Source organism: Carassius auratus, chromosome 14, assembly GCF_003368295.1.
Source record: "Carassius auratus strain Wakin chromosome 14, ASM336829v1, whole genome shotgun sequence".
NCBI classification, from domain to species: Eukaryota; Metazoa; Chordata; class Actinopteri; order Cypriniformes; family Cyprinidae; genus Carassius; species Carassius auratus.
The window spans coordinates 28546300-28562595 of NC_039256.1; the positions used below are offsets into that span (position 1 = coordinate 28546300).

General features: G+C 37.6%; 1 protein-coding gene and 1 pseudogene across 8 annotated transcripts in view; one reads left to right on the top strand and one right to left on the bottom strand.

The window, feature by feature from the left end:
• The window catches only part of LOC113114236 (FRAS1-related extracellular matrix protein 2-like), a 28088-nt pseudogene extending 19184 nt beyond the window's left edge, over window positions 1–8904 (top strand).
• Window positions 8905–9453: 549 nt separating this feature from the next.
• LOC113114235 (GRB2-associated-binding protein 1-like) overlaps window positions 9454–16296 on the bottom strand; it is a 67972-nt gene continuing 61129 nt past the window's right edge. For all 8 annotated transcript variants that reach the window (XM_026281083.1, XM_026281082.1, XM_026281081.1 and 5 more), the window contains 2 exons: window positions 15385–15513; window positions 9454–11336 (listed from right to left, as the gene is read on the bottom strand). In XM_026281083.1, the coding sequence (XP_026136868.1) occupies window positions 11178–11336; window positions 15385–15513 (288 nt within the window). In that variant the 3' untranslated portion in view covers window positions 9454–11177. The remainder of the gene's footprint in view (window positions 11337–15384; window positions 15514–16296) is intronic.

Below are 16296 nucleotides of genomic sequence, written 5' to 3' on the forward strand. Positions count from 1 at the left end.
GGCAGTGTATTTGTGTCTATTTGCAGGGGGGATGGGGACTCTGTTGGATAGACTTGTGGTCTGGATGCCAGCCAGAGTTGGAATCTTTTTGTTTTGACTTTGACTTGTTGTCTATGGAGGGGTGACTACTCTTTTTTTCTTTGTGTGGCCTCTCAAACTTACGGCCTCTTTCCCCACCCTAGAAAGCCCTCTGCCGTCTGCATTCATTTATCATGATCTTATGCTGATATCGCTCTGGACGCCTCTCAGACCTCACAAGCACTCTCTCTCTCACATACACACACACACAAACATACAAAAATAATCTAAGACAAGTGGATTTTGACTGAAGTAGACTCAATGGTCTGGTTTCATCACTCATACAGGAAATGATGGTAGGTTTCCTGTGCTGTCATGGGGGTGATGTCAGATCCAGATCTTTGTCTGAAGCACTAATGGGTTAAAACATCTCTGTGTAAGATGAAACACGACCTAACAATTCTGAAAACAATGGCTTAAAATGTAGTTTTAGCTGCTGGAAAGGATACCTCCTGACTTCTGTGTTGCTAAAGGTACTGCAGGGACCGAAAATTCATAAAAAATCTTGGATTTCAAATCTCGTTTCAAATGTTTTTATTAATTACAAAGGCAAAACTCTGACCCTGTGAACTTTGGACAAAAGTTTGAATGTTTTTGCTTTCATTGATGCATGAGATTGTCACACTGTCAATTCATGCTGGATGACACGAATCAAGACTTATGGAGTTTATGTCAACTTTACAAACTACTGAATGCTAAAATTCCTTTACATTCAAATAGATTGCTCAGGATACAGAAAATGAATTTAAAAAAAAAATTGGTTGAAAGTTGACTGATCTTTCCCCTTGGTACAGAGCCATCTTTCTATTTTGGAGAGACTGAATACATGGTGGATGAGAGTGATGGTTATGTGGAGGTGAAAGTGTGGAGAACTGGAACTGACCTTTCAAAGTCAGCCACCGTCACAGTCCGTTCCAGGAAGAGTGACCCTGTTTCAGCAGAAGGTAAAGAATGTTAGAGTTTTCAAAAACAACAATAGCTGATATCACATTTTTTAAATATAAAAAATAAAAATTAAATAAAATAATATTAATAATATCAATTTGCATGCATATGATAACCCCCTCCCCCTTCTCTCTTCCACCTAGCGGTCTAGATTATGTGGGAATCAGCCGTAACTTGGACTTTGCTCCAGGTGTGACCATGCAAACTTTTCGTGTGACGGTTCTCGATGACCTTGGCCAGCCAGAGCTGGAGGGACCAGAGACATTTGAGTTGGTGATGCATATGCCCATGAACGCAGTCCTTGGGGAACCTAGCAAAACTGTCATCACCATAAACGACACTGTCACAGACCGTGAGTAAAGAAAAAAAAAAACACCTCTCTTTTTTGAGAGTTTAAGAAGACATCAAATGCAGATAAAATGTAAATTAGTGCCAATCCAAAATTCCAAACAGAAATGTTAGTTGAGGGACACTGGTTGATCAATCAATGCTGAATATTTCTGCAGTGCCCAAAGTCCAGTTTAGGGAGGCGGAGTACAAAGTGGATGAGGCTGATGGAGAGGTGAAGGCAATGGTGTACCGCAGTGGCGACATCAGTCAGACGTCCACCGTCCGCTGTTACACGCGCCAGGGATCTGCCCAGGTCATGATGGACTATGATGAACGACCAAATACTGACGCGTCTGTCATCGTGTTCCTACCAGGTCTGTTTTTTAATTCATCCTGTTCCTCGACCAACCTTTTATCTATCTACTGTACACCCTCATGATTTGCTCATCTTGTGTATCTGCACATTTACAGGGGAGATCGAGAAGCCGTGTGTAGTGACTTTAGTGGATGACACGATCCATGAAGAGGACGAGGAGTTCCGCTTGGTTTTGGGCGCACCTAAGACCAAATCACCATATGGAGCTGCAGTAGGGGAACAAAAAGAATCTCTGGTCACCATCACTGACCATAAGGATAGTAAGTATTCTTTTTCTCTTCATTCTTGACAAATATCTGCATAGAGATCTTGATGAGCTTCTCTCACAGCAAACAAAACCAATTTTTCAAGTCAATTACAATTACAATTACAGTCATAGATATGCATAATGGTTATCTTTGTTTGTACTCTATGTCCTCACAGATGTGGAGTTTAAAGAGGGTGAGACAGAGCATGTGGTGGAGATCCAAGTCCTCTATGACGGACAAAGAGAGATTCGTGAGGCTTTCACAGTGCACATGAAGCCTGACGAGTATATGGTGGCTGAGACACAGGTCAGAGACCGTCATCTCTAAAAATACCCCCAGAGACGCCACATCACACACTTGCACAGGGACAAGCTAACGTGCTAAAATAGCCATGCGGCAGCAGCCTCTGTCAGCAGGAGCCAAACGCTGTCTCCAGTCTCTTTCAGAGGAGTCTGTATGATGTAAATGGGCCTCAATAGATACAGTGACCTATAAACACAGTTATCCACTGAACATGTACAAAAGCCATTTTGGTGGACTTTTTGTTATCTTGTTGTTGCTAGAGAGACGACAGGAAATGATACTGAGAAGAGCTCTTGAACTGGCCTGCACAAAACCTTAATGTCACACTTTCAGTCTCTAACTGAACATTTAAAATATGTTGAGAACTGTACTACTTAGACTACTACAACTACTATATTGAACTGGCCATTAATGCTATGTTGAATACTATTACCCTTTCAATTCTATATTGAAATGCCCTGGGGCTGGATATAGTAAAATCTTCTTGATAAAGAAGTTATAAAATTCTTTAAGATAAATTTTAAGAAGTTTGTAAGAATGTTCCAAAGTAATTTGGTGTTATTTCACTGTATGGCAATTGTTGCCGAAGTCTCGCTGATCAACTCATTGAAAAATACTTTAAAGACAGTTTTTTATCATTTTTATTTTTTATTATTATTATTATTATTATTATTATTATTATTATTATTATTATTATTGCCAGCAGATAACAGCAACAATCATAATAAGCATGCACACTATTTTTGTCATGACAGGCTTGGCAGGAGTTTAGCATTCACCATCTTGTGTTTTTTTTTTTTTTTATGTGCTGTTCATTTTAAAGACTTATTTTTTAAAGAGTCTGACTCAAGCTGGGGTGGTCTTTGCATTAATTTATACTCTGTTTACATTATCAGTGTCACTTCTGGGTACTCATGCACATCCCTAGTAATTGTAATATGTCAATGTTGTAATGCTTAAATATTTGAATCAACCCAATAAATCAATTAAACGTCTTATATTTCAGACTTTAGAGATTATCCTAACTTTAAAATATTTTGTAAAAAAAAAAAAAAAAAAAAAACTGTTATGTCTTTAGCAAATCGAAGTCAAGAACTGTTTTTAAAAATGCAAAATATTCTTAACTTTTTAAGAATGTTTTGTGAAACTGACCTCTGAATTACAAAGACCAACATTTTGTCATCATCATGTCAAGTGCTTACTTGGAAAAAGGTTCACAGTGAGTTGATTTTACCGCTTCTTACCTGTATGTTCTTGTAGGATTGACATACTGACGTTCCTAAAATGAGACACTGAGATATGAAATAAATGAGGTATTCTAAATAGTTGTCTTTTTCTCTCTTAATTTTTGTAGATGAATAAGGCTATTGTGTACATCGAAGAGATGAATAGTGTAGCTGATGTCACATTCCCAGCAGTGCCTCAGGTGGTGTCACTGTTGCTGTATGATGATACAATGAGGGCCAAGGACAATCCCCACCCTCCGACCGGCTATCCTGTTGTGTGCGTTACGGTGAGTAATGCCATAGATCTATTTATTTTTATCTTCTTGATTTTTTTTTACATTAACCATATAAAGACAAAAAAGCAAAGTGACCTCATCACATAAAGGCCAGTCAAAATTAAGTAATTGAACCAATAATTAAATGTTGCCATCTAACAGTTATAGTCTCTCATTATTCCAAAAAATAACCCATTACCAAAACAACCCATCAATAATTCTGATATTTTCTTCGGTCTATGTTCTATCAGGCCTGCAACCCCAAATACTTTGACTTTGACAAGACTGGCTCCATTTGCTCGGTGGAGAACATCAATGACACAATGACTCAGTACCGCTGGCTGGTTAGTGCCCCTAGTGGACCGGATGGAGTCACCAGCCCCATGCGAGAAGTGGACACCAACACCTTCTTCACTAACACCAAGTCCATCACCTTGGACTCCATCTACTTCCAGGCTGGTTCCCGCGTACAGTGTGCCGCCCGAGCCTTCAATGCCAATGGAGATGCTGGGCTGGAGCTCAGTTCACCCATTGTGGTCATCAGCCGAGAGGAGGGTGAGGCTATTGTGGCCACCATGATTTGGACTGCTTCTCAATTCTTTAAGAATTATTAATGTGAAATTCAACGAAGCACAGAGTTTTGTGTGTTTGTTTTGCAGTTTTTTGAAAATTCTAGGAAAATTAATCAGTAGTAATCAAGTTTTCTGCCATCCTTAGGCCTGTGTCAGCCTCGTATACCTGGCACAGTGGGTGCTGAACCGTTCTCTGCTAAAATCCGTTACACCGGCCCGGATGACCCTGACTACCCCAATTTGATCAAACTCACTGTCACCATGCCACACATGGATGGTAAGGGACCACCTCCATCATAAACAATGCACTAATAAGTAAGCAAATGTCAATCAAAATGTCCAGGCTATTCATCTCCAGTTTTTCCTCAGGCATGCTGCCCGTTATCTCCACACGTCCCCTTTCAAACTTTGAGCTAACCCTAAGTCCCGATGGCACACGAGTAGGTAACCACCGCTGCTCCAACCTCTTGGATTTCAACGAGATCCAGACAGCACATGGTTTCATCACTGACGCCACAAAGAACCCCAAAATTATTGGCGAGACTTTACCGTACCAGTACAGCGTGGCCATCCGTAGCACTAATTCCCTTCGATTTTACCGCAGCCTCAATCAGGAGGCTTGCCTGTGGGAGTTCAGTAGCTACTACGACATGTCAGAGCTGCTGAATGACTGTGGGGGATCCATTGGCACAGACGGACAGGTAAAGATTGCAAGAATCTGTGTCACTCAAAACTATGTTCAATCAAAATTCTAAGCCTTTTTAAATGGATGAACCTTTTAATGCTTCTGAAAGGAGTCTCTTCCAATCAAAAATGCAGTAAAAGAGTAATATTGTGAAATGTTATTTCAATGTAAAATCCATTTAAAAAATTTTTATTCTGATATACTTTAAAATGTAAGTAATTATATATAATATATTGTTCAGTCTGAATAAGTCACATATCAAAGAAACATATTTAAATATCTTGTATATAGATTATACATTAAAAAAGTACAAGAACTCCAGTTGGTTGTAGACCAAAAAAAGAGATAAATGCACATTCTTATCATAAACATTTTCATAGAGACTGAAAATCCTTAACTCTCCAAAACAGCATTTTTTATTATGAAGACACCTTACACAAACACATTTTAATGTGTTTTCCTCTGTTCCCGTGTCTTTAGGTGCTGAATCTTGTTCAGTCCTATGTAACCCTGCGGGTGCCTCTGTTTGTGTCCTATGTCTTCCACTCTCCGGTTGCGGTTGGTGGCTGGCAACATTTTGACCTACGGTCTGAGCTGCGGCTCACCTTTGTGTATGACACTGCCATCTTATGGCAAGAGGGTATTGGAAGCCCACCAGAAGCTGAGCTGCAAGGTAGTACAGATAAGCCAAACTGCCACAAGTACTGGAAGCACAGCTTTGACTACAAGTACAGTGATGCATCAGAAATCTAAAATGTATTTAAATTAACATGAATATAGATTAATGCAGCTTTTAAAACATTTATCAGTATATATCAGTTTTTGTCTACACATAAACCAAAGAAAGTCTCTGATGTTATTTTTATAGGTGCCATGTATCCCACCAGCATGAGAATAAACGATGAAGGCCGTCTTGTTGTCAACTTCAAGACTGAGGCTCGATTTAGGGGACAGTTTGTCATGACTCACCCAGGTAACCTAAAATACACTGACATGGGCACAGACACTCTCATACCTATTGACATGCTCTCTTTGTCAATTATGCTGCCAGACACTGTCCAGACCTCTACTGCCCTCTACTGTTACTGTCCGAGACATTACATTTCACAAACTTCTACATTCTTATATTTCTGAAGTTATTAAATTAGAAGTATTTTAAATATTTGGGATTTGTATTGGCTTTCAGGAACCACTTTGTCCTCGATGGTAATGTCAGCGGACCATGCTGGACTCACATTCACGTTCTCCCTGATCAGAACTGAGCCCACTTACAACCAGCCCATGCAGCAATGGAGCTACGTTTCTGACTTTGCTGTAAGTTTAGTCCTATTTTCAACCTTTTTTTGTTTCTTTTAGATGGTCAAGTATAGTATTCATAAATGTAGGTTATAGATTTTATGAATATCACAAAAGTAAACTGATCATATGTGTGTGCAGGTGAGGGACTATTCCGGCACCTATACTGTGAAGCTGATTCCATGCATTGCTTCACCTAACGGGGAGTTCAGCATACCCCCTGTGTGTCACCCGAGGGAGCCCCTCACCTTCGACATGGACATCCGCTTCCAGCAGGTTGCTTTCAGCTTTTTCATCGACATGGAATTGGAATAAGGAATTGACCTGTTTATCATTGATGCAACTATATATATATATATGCGGTTTCTCAGGTGAGTGATCCTGTAGCAGCAGAATTTAGTCTGGACACACAGATGTTCCTGCTATCTAAGAAGGAGCTGTGGCTGTCTGATGGCTCCATGGGCTTTGGGGAGGGCACGGACACTGCCTTCATGGAAGGTACAAGATTCCAAGAGCAGTATAATATAATGCTTTAAATATTAGTTTAGGAGAAAACAGCTGAATTTATTATAAATTTATCTCCTGCATTGAGTGTGAAACCTAATTCTGATCGGTTCCCTTATAGATTCAAACATCTATGGCCGTGTGATGGTGGACCCTGTGCAGAACCTGGGCGACTCGTTCTCCTGCAGCATAGAGAAGGTTTTCCTTTGTACTGGCACAGACGGCTACGTGCCAAAGTACAATCCTACCAATAAAGAGTATGGATGCCTGGCTGATGCTCCATCCTTGCTCTATAGACTCAAGATCCTGGTATGTTTATTTTTCTCTTACCCTTCATACATTACTGTCCCTTTCATACAAATGTTCATTATGAATGTATATCCATGTGGATATTTATTTGAATTGAAGAAGATCAAAATGTCAATAACGTATAAGATTGTCCATGATAATGCCTTTTCCTGCACCGGGACAGTTGGATCACCTTGATATTTTGAGTTTATGTAGATTTTGATACAGAAATAAAAACATGAAGAGGTGTTTTCAAGTCATTGTATGTAACTGCATGTTTATTAAATATCTGTCTTGTGTTCACTGAATGTATGAACTTGTTGGTCTTTTAACTTTAGGACAAAGCTCAGCCAGACCTCAAGCCACCACCTTTGGAAATGTCAAGTTCGATGCCAGTCTTGCTTTAGATACCCCTGGATCCCTGCCTTTGGTCCAACAACCTGGATCTGATGGTTTCACCCTGTCATCATCTCCCCTCTTCCAGGTCAGAGTTTCACCATGTTTTAGACCCATAGTCAAACCCAATTTTGAACCAGATACTTGAACCTTCTTTCATGTTTGAGTCATCAGGTTGCTGCCGGCCGTGAATGGTTCATCCATGCCATCTACGCACTCCGTTCTAGAGAGAACGCCAGCCGTGGTAAAAGAAGCCTCGAGTACCACAACGCTATATCCGCCATTACTGACTCTGGCACCAAATCCCGAAGCCGACGTGCAGTCCCTGGCCCAGAAGCTTTCGAGATCAGTGCTGAGAATAACCGAGGCACCAACATTCAACACATTGCCCTGGATCGCTCAAACAGACTCCGGGTGAGTCAGCCATGGGGTCGTGAGAACTACCTGGAGCACCCTCTGGTGGAGGGGAGCCTGGGTAAGGGGCCTGGTTCAGATTCTTCTCTTCCCACTGGCACGTCCACATTCCTGGGGGTGGCTGGGCTCATCCTGCTGGTATGCCTGGTTGTAGTTCTGCTGGTTCTCTTGATGCGACGCAAGAGGAAAGAGAAAAAGTATCCACCTTATTCCACTTCGTCCTGCACAGCGTACAACGGGGATCCCATGAGACACAATGTGGACAGCTCTGAGGTATAAACCACCCGTTCATTAAGACATGCCAGAACTAACTCTCACCATGGTGCTCTTCTTCCCAAGTTGAGGAGGCAGATGATTTCAACATCCAAAAGTAGCTCTCCACAGCTTCAATGAAGATATCTCCAAGACTCTTAATTTTACTTGGTCAAACAAAGCTACTTGTTGCCTTTCTCTTAAGATTAGGTTTGAGCTTCGTAGTACTAATGTAACTTTAGCATGCTTCTGTCATCTGTGAACCAGATTTGGCCAAAGTGAAGCTGCTCAGACAGAGTGAATCTGTGCTTTAGCTTGTGGCAAACTCTAAATATCTGCAAATATAACAAGCATTGCTCCATAAATTAACTCATCAATAACTCATATTTTCAAGATCATTAGTTTATTTATTTATTTATTATTATTAGTTAATTTTATTTTCATTCAATATTTAAGAGTTCTTCTTCGAGTGTGTGTGACAGATTTGTTAGGCAAATTGAAAGATGCAAGAACTGGCTTCTTCAAACGTTTATGTAAAAATGTATCTATTTTTATATGTTCCATGACATGAAATGCTGTGTTCAACAGCACAGGTCAGTGTTCTTACATGACCGATGTGTTGCGATGTAAAGGGAGCGTGACGTTTAAAAATATCAACTCAAGTTCGTAACTATTCAGAATGTACTTTTTTTAGATACCTTTTTTAGGAAGGTAAAATGTGGTTCAGGATCACACATTACTTCTGTGTGTATACAGCTGCCGGTTACATATTTACATATCTGGTGTTAAAAGAAGATATCAACAAGTTAGTACATGATAAAATACACCCTGATAAAACTTGAAAAACGTTTGACCCACATTAACTTCTTTTTTTTTTCATTTAAAATAATCATTACAGATTTAGACAAAGCAAACAATGTTTAATATGCTGATTATAATTTAACACCCTTGCTTGCATTTCAGTTGTTTTATTAATTTTGTTGCTTCTCAGTTTTTGATAATTATTTAATGCCATTTTCTTTTTCTTTTTTGCGGATTAAAAAAAAAAAAATCTGTCAAGATACTGGTCTCATTATAAAGTGTCTGCCTACTTCTATAACCTGATTAGCTGAATTTCTATCATTCAACTGACATAAGATCCATAAAATGTGCATCTACCAGGACACCATTTATGATTTAATATTAACCCATAATGATCTATGCAATTGAAATTGCATTTCTGAAAACGGTTTACAATCATCACAAATGACATTACTTGCAATGTCTGCAATAATCTCAAGTATTATTTTTTTTATTGAGTTTATTTTAAAATGTACATTTCTTTCAGATTCATTAAAAAAAAGATATAAAGCATCAGGGTCTGAGGACTTAAAGAAGAAAAGGTTTTGAGTAGAAGGGAAACAATACAGGCACAGCTTTGAATCAGAAGACATGCTTGAAAAGCCTGTGTCCATATATACAGCTTCAGAAGCCACCAATGGTGTTGAAACACAGAAACAATGTCTTCTTGGCTTAAGAATGTTAGTTAGTAAAGCTATTTTATTGTACACACACAGTAAAGTTCTATGCTGATGTATTCTGACATGGGCTGAAATCACTGAATGGATCATATTTACAACATTCAAAAAAAGCTGCAATGGTGATTAGTCTCCAAGAGCTGTGGGACATCTGAAATAAATTATCGAAGTTGCAATAAAAATGCATTGATAGACCATTCACACAGAGAATAAAGAAACATCATAAAATTCCTGAAACTACTTGACTGGCTTTTCTGCCCCTCCATGAAGGAATCTCATACAGCACACAGCCTTTTTAATAACATCTTGCGTCGTAAGCAATTTTAAAAGGTTTTTATGAGAACATATCATTTGCAACACTAAAGACATCATCTATAGCTGCAAAATAAAATAAAATAAAATAAATGAAATCTGTTAAAACCTTTCAATGAGTACCTGACCTCCGCGCTTTGTAAATTGATACCTTGCTTTGAATCAAAATAAAAGAGCGGATAAAACACAAAAAACAGAGAAATCTCTTCTCTGTTAAAAACAATCACAGTTCCAGATTCCACCGATACGATTTCATAGCTTCTGATGCCATCTCAGACCGTGTAGACTTCTATCCTGCAGAATCTACACCTTAGCCTTAACATACTAGATATTAGATACAAATAAAGGACACCTTTATTCATGTACGTAACACTTTATACAGTCTGTCTGCTGTCTTAAATGCAAAACTATATTCATTTTCAAACAAACCAACCTTAGTAGATTTGTGGCTCAAGCAACTCAAAACCGTTTGATTGCACTACCGAATTACAACTGAGGCTCAAAAGAATAAAACAAATTGAAAAAAAAAAAGAAAAGAATAAAAAAAGAAACCTAGATGTGCAAAGGTTTCAGATTTTCATGGAACTATAAAAATAAAAAGGCAACTAAAACATCCTAAAACCCCAGTGGCAGTTTTGTGAACATGGAACATTGTTTAATTTTTATTTTTAAAGCCCTTAAGGACAGATAAATTCAACAGACCTGATGCACCCCAGCCCATGGAATAATGTGCTTTATCACCACGATGTTGGAAAGACGATATCAAAAAATCTGAAACTGTCTGAGCTGATGAGTGGAGGGGGGGCAGTGTCTATCCACGTTGTATGAAAAATGCTGCTCTGTTAGTGTATTTTTCACTAGGCTTTCAGCCAAAAAGGCTCGACAAGTCCTTCAGCCCCTGTGCAGAGTGCGGTCCATCCTACTTGGAGTCTGTCAGCTTATACATGAGGATCCCTCGGATCAGCTCTCCCCTGTGCGGGTGCGTCATCTAGCAGAAAGCAGTGTAAACTAGCTGATCTGGGAGCTGTGACCTAGGCGCTGTCACACAGCTGTATCTAAAATCATGGAGACTGGATAGGAGGTTCAGAGCATGTGCAGCGACCTCCATTCCTCGGCCCCTGTGAGTCATGACCTTGCAGAAAAGAGGATAGAGATGGGTGTCATTTGGCCCCTTTGTTGTTGGGATCTGGATCCGTTGACTGCCGTTCGTCACTCCAGGCCTCACGTGTGCTCTTCAGTGCTTGCGTTCGTTGCTGATCCACCACCACATAGTCTACCCGCTCCTCTGATGCTGAAATACCAGCCCCGTTACTCTTCTTCTGCAAGGCCAAGATAGGACAGACAGTCAAAACAGTACCAAAAGTACCAGTATTTGGGTACCAATTTGATACTTAAAACAATGTAACAACACTTTTCTAGTATTCTAGAAGTATTTTAGTAAATCTAGTCTAAGTGTTAGTATAAAAAAGACTAATTAAACATTTTTATAATGAATAATTATGTGAAAAGAATGTTTCCTTTACGGATGCACAATTATCGGTAAAATATCGGTTTTCAGATGATAGTATAAATTACCCTGTTTTTGCATTTAAATTAAGAATAAAGCAACATCATAAAATTACTGAAACTACTTGACTGGCTTTTCTGCCCCTCCATGAAGGAATCTCATACAGCACACAGCCTTTTTAATAACATCTTGCATCGTAAGCAATTTTAAAAGGTTTTTATGAGAACATATCATTTGCAACACTAAAGACATCATCTATAGCTGCAAAATAAAATAAAATAAAATAAATGAAATCTGTTAAAACCTTTCAGTGAGTACCTGACCTCCGCGCTTTGTAAATTGATACCTTGCTTTGAATCAAAATAAAAGAACAAAAGTACCAGTATTTGGGTACCAATTTGATACTTAAAAACAATGTAACAACACTTTTCTAGTATTCTAGAAGAATTTTAGTAAATCTAGTCTAAGTGTTAGTATAAAACAGACTAATTAAACATTTTTATAATGAATAATTATGTGAAAAGAATGTTTCCTTTACGGATGCACAATTATCGGTAAAATATCGGTTTTCAGATGATAGTATAAATTACCCTGTTTTTGCATTTAAATTACTTTTGCTGTCACGTAACACTTTTATGAAGCTTATCTGCAAAAATACTAATAATTTATTCAAATGTAATGTTTAGAAAATGTTGTGAATCCTAAATTCACTTGCGGCATTAAAAATATATTTTTCATTTATTACTATTTTACTTTATTTATTATATTTAATTTTATTTTGAAAATACAATTTTAGTTTATCTATTTTATATGTAGAGCTGAGTAATATGGCCAAAAAAAAAAAAAAAAAAAAAAAATCACAATAACTTTCAGTCAATATTAATGACAATCACAATAAATGTCAAATCTATATCTCTTTCAAGTTTAAAAGCAGATTTCTTCTGAGAGAAAGTTGTGACCAGACAGTTAATTGTTGTTTTAAAATGTGCAAACCTGAGAACGTTTCACAAATCTAAATCTATTCAAAACAATTACAATAATAAATTATTATTCAGTATTTTTCCTGAACAAAATATCTTAATAGAGAAACTAATTTCTTAAGTGTCTGCATGTTCTAACAGGTGATATTGTTTCAAACAAGGAAATAGGTTTGTGCTCCCTGACCTTGATGGCACGATGCAGATATTTGAGTTAGGACTGTACTTATATTTAAATTAACCATAGGTTTTTCAAAGCTTCACACAATCAGGATTACCGAAGGTCTACCATGGTCATTATCATGGTGACATATAAATATATGGTTTCTGTGGTATTTGTATGAAAAGCAGTAGCCTGTATAAATACAAATGCTATAGCTTAATTACAACCATTACTTCCTTTAGTACATTTAATACATGTCTACATTAATAAGATAATAAAATTCCATATTACATACCCTTTATTTCTGTCACAATACCATTGTTCAGTTAACATTACTACAGTAAATCCATGGAAAAGCCTTCCAACGAAGATGTTCATAGCACAAAGTTTCTTGTGTGTCAGAGCTGTTGAGAAAATTTTAAACTAAAAATTGTAGAGATCTCATTTGTGTGCTTCACTGAATTCAAGCACTTCTTGCAGGATCACACAGCGCACGTTTGAGACTGATCAGCTAGTAAACGTATCTCCACGTGATGCACTCAAACTGCGCCTTTAACTACTGTAGGTTTCATTCACCTTTGGCACATGAACTTTATATCGAACATTTTATATAAAATGTGTTACTGTTCTATTGAATTATATATATATGTGTGTGTGTGTGTGTGTGTGTGTGTGTGTGTGTGCTAGCCAGTATTGGCTTATGGCTATCAAATTTAATTCTAATATCGGCACATCCCAAGTTTACTTAAAAATATTTTAACTCTACATGATGCATGATGTTGTTTTAATTTAAATTGTAAATACTTATATTTAGCTTATTAGAAGGAATATGGGTAATTCTATTATTTAAAAAGCCGATAATTGGCAAAAAAAAAAAAAAAAAAAAAAAAAAAAACATAGTAGGTATATAATCATAGAGCCTGAGGAAAAGAACACTATATTGTTACGCTTGTCAGACACCTTATGATCAGGGTTCTAAATTAATTTTTTTGATTACCAGCCAATGTGGCTGGTAACTTTCTAAAGTTACCAGCCAATCAGAATTTCCACTAGCCATTTTTTTTCCCGGTAAAAATAACAAATTATGAGTGCCACTGAATGCATTTGATCATTTTATTAACATTGTTGGCATGAAAAACTTCTGTTTATAAACCGTACTCACGAATTCATAAACTGTTACCTTGGTTTAACAAATCGTGCCCACGAATTTCCAATCCGTGCGCTCAGTTTTTGTAAACCGTACCCTCGGTTTTTGAATCCGTACCCACAAATTCATAATCCGTGCGCACACTTTCGCAATCAGTTTCGCAAACAATTTTCCTCTGTTGTAAATTGTTTTGGATAAAAGATTCTTATGCATAACCTGTATAATAATATATAAGTTATTTTTATCATTTTAATTTGTAGGCTAAATAAATGAGTACAAGAAAATAATTCATGAATTGTTTTATTTTTAAATAAACTTTGACAGTTTTGTAAATGTTTGTCTACAATTCTTTCTTAACATGCATGAAGACTTATTTTCTGATTTTATTATACTAAGCTCCATCCACCCCACCTGCCGGAGTTAGATGCAATTTTCACTGTTAATGTTATTAATAAATAATGAGGCCGAAAATAACATTGCATTCAGTTAGAGAGAAAAGGAATGAAAACATAACCGGCATATTATTTGTTTTGTATTGCTTTTTACCCTTATTTTCTTTTAGCGTTTTTTTTTTTTTTTTTCATAAAATACAGGCGGCTGTGTCTTATCCTATTGGTGATTAATGTAATAATCACTATTAAAATAAATGCTAAAAAGAAGACTATTTGTGAATGCTGATCGTGGACTCACTGAATACTATGAAAAATAATGTTTAATAAACAGAAATGAATCTGCCGGTGGGGGCGGAGCTACAAATGCGTGTCAGTTTACAAATACAAATCCGAGGGAACGGATTGTGAAAGTGTGCGCACGGATTATGAATTCGTGGGTACAGATTCAAAAACCGAGGGTACGGTTTACACAATCTGAGCGCACGGATTGGGAATTCGTGGGCACGGTTTGTTAATCCGTGGGCACGATTTGTTAAACCAAGTGAACAGTTTATGAATTCGTGAGTACGGTTTATAAACTGAAGGGACGGATTGCAAAACCGTCGTCACGGATTGATTTTTTTTTTCTCCTACAGGTGACGTGCGGGGCTCTCCGTAATATCCTCATCCCCTGCCTCGTTCCTCTTTTTGCCCCCAGAAATCTGTCCCAACCACCGCCACATTTAGTTTAATCTTAATTTTTTTCTTTAATAGCTAACTCCCTCCTCTTTCAGTCTATGCTCCCTGCTCTGGCTCCATTCGTTCTTTTTCCTTGTGTTTTCTGATGGACGCTATTCGTTTCCATGTTTTTTCGTGCTGGTTTCACTGCAAACTGCGTGCAGACAATGAGCATATGAAACGTCATCACGTAGCATTACAGCACAGTGTTCATGGGAAATGTAGGAAGTGCTGCCAGGGGGATAAATGACCGAGAACAGAGCCTCATGTCATGCATCACCAGCCGAACTGGCTAGTAAATTTTAATTAACACCCGCCAAAATGAATTTTAACCCGCATTTGGCGGATTGGCGGGTGTTAATTTAGAACCCTGCTTATGATTAAAACCTCACCCAAACGCATCCTTCCATAATATTTTAGTGCACAATTTGTCTACATCTGCTTAATTATTATTCATATCTTACCTTCCGAGGAGGAGTCGATATCCCAGTGTCCAAGTCGAGGTCCAGGTACTCCACCTGCTTGTCTCCTTTGGGCTTGACCATGGGACTGCCACCTCCGTCAGCATTCATTGGTGCTCCTAGCTTCATGTTCTGAGATATATATAGAAAAAAGGTTGAATACAAAGAGCTCAATGGTCAATGTTGTGGTCAGAATTAGTTATTAAAAGATATATTAATCTACTACAATGATACTAGATGATGTAAGTGTAGAGTCTGAATTTTTTAAAATACCTAATCCAATCTACCAATCTATCAGTGACATGTGGTCGTTCACCCAACACTCATTCGATTGATTCAGTCGGTAATGGGTTGTGTTGTGTACACATTATGTCAACAAAATCGGAAATCAGTCTCTTTCTAAACTCTTTCAAATATAAGAAATTTAAAATAATGCTCTATTAACTCTAGATGATTTTGCTGGTGGACATCTACAAGTGTCATTTGCAAGTCATTTGAGTCATAATATAATAATTATGCATTGTATAAACAGTTTTTCTATACGTGTTTCAAAATATATCAAGCCTTATTTCATGCTGCAGTGTTTAGTAACTCAATACAAATCGAAATCATCAAATGACTGTCTGGGGAACAACAGTACAATGTAATGCATAATGTATAACGGTGTTTCTCAACTGGTGGTTCACAACCCAAAAGAACCGGTACTTTGTTTTCCGGCAAGGATTTGCATATATGATATACATTCTATTCAGGAGCAGTTTCTATGTTTCATTAAGAGTTATTTTATACACTTTTAAATGACTGCGTTGGCTCATACTAACTTAACTGTATTAACAAAAACTAGTTTGGGACTGCTGATTAATAGCCTGATTAATAGTGTATAAACAATTCTTGTGAAATAAATTTGCTTTGTTT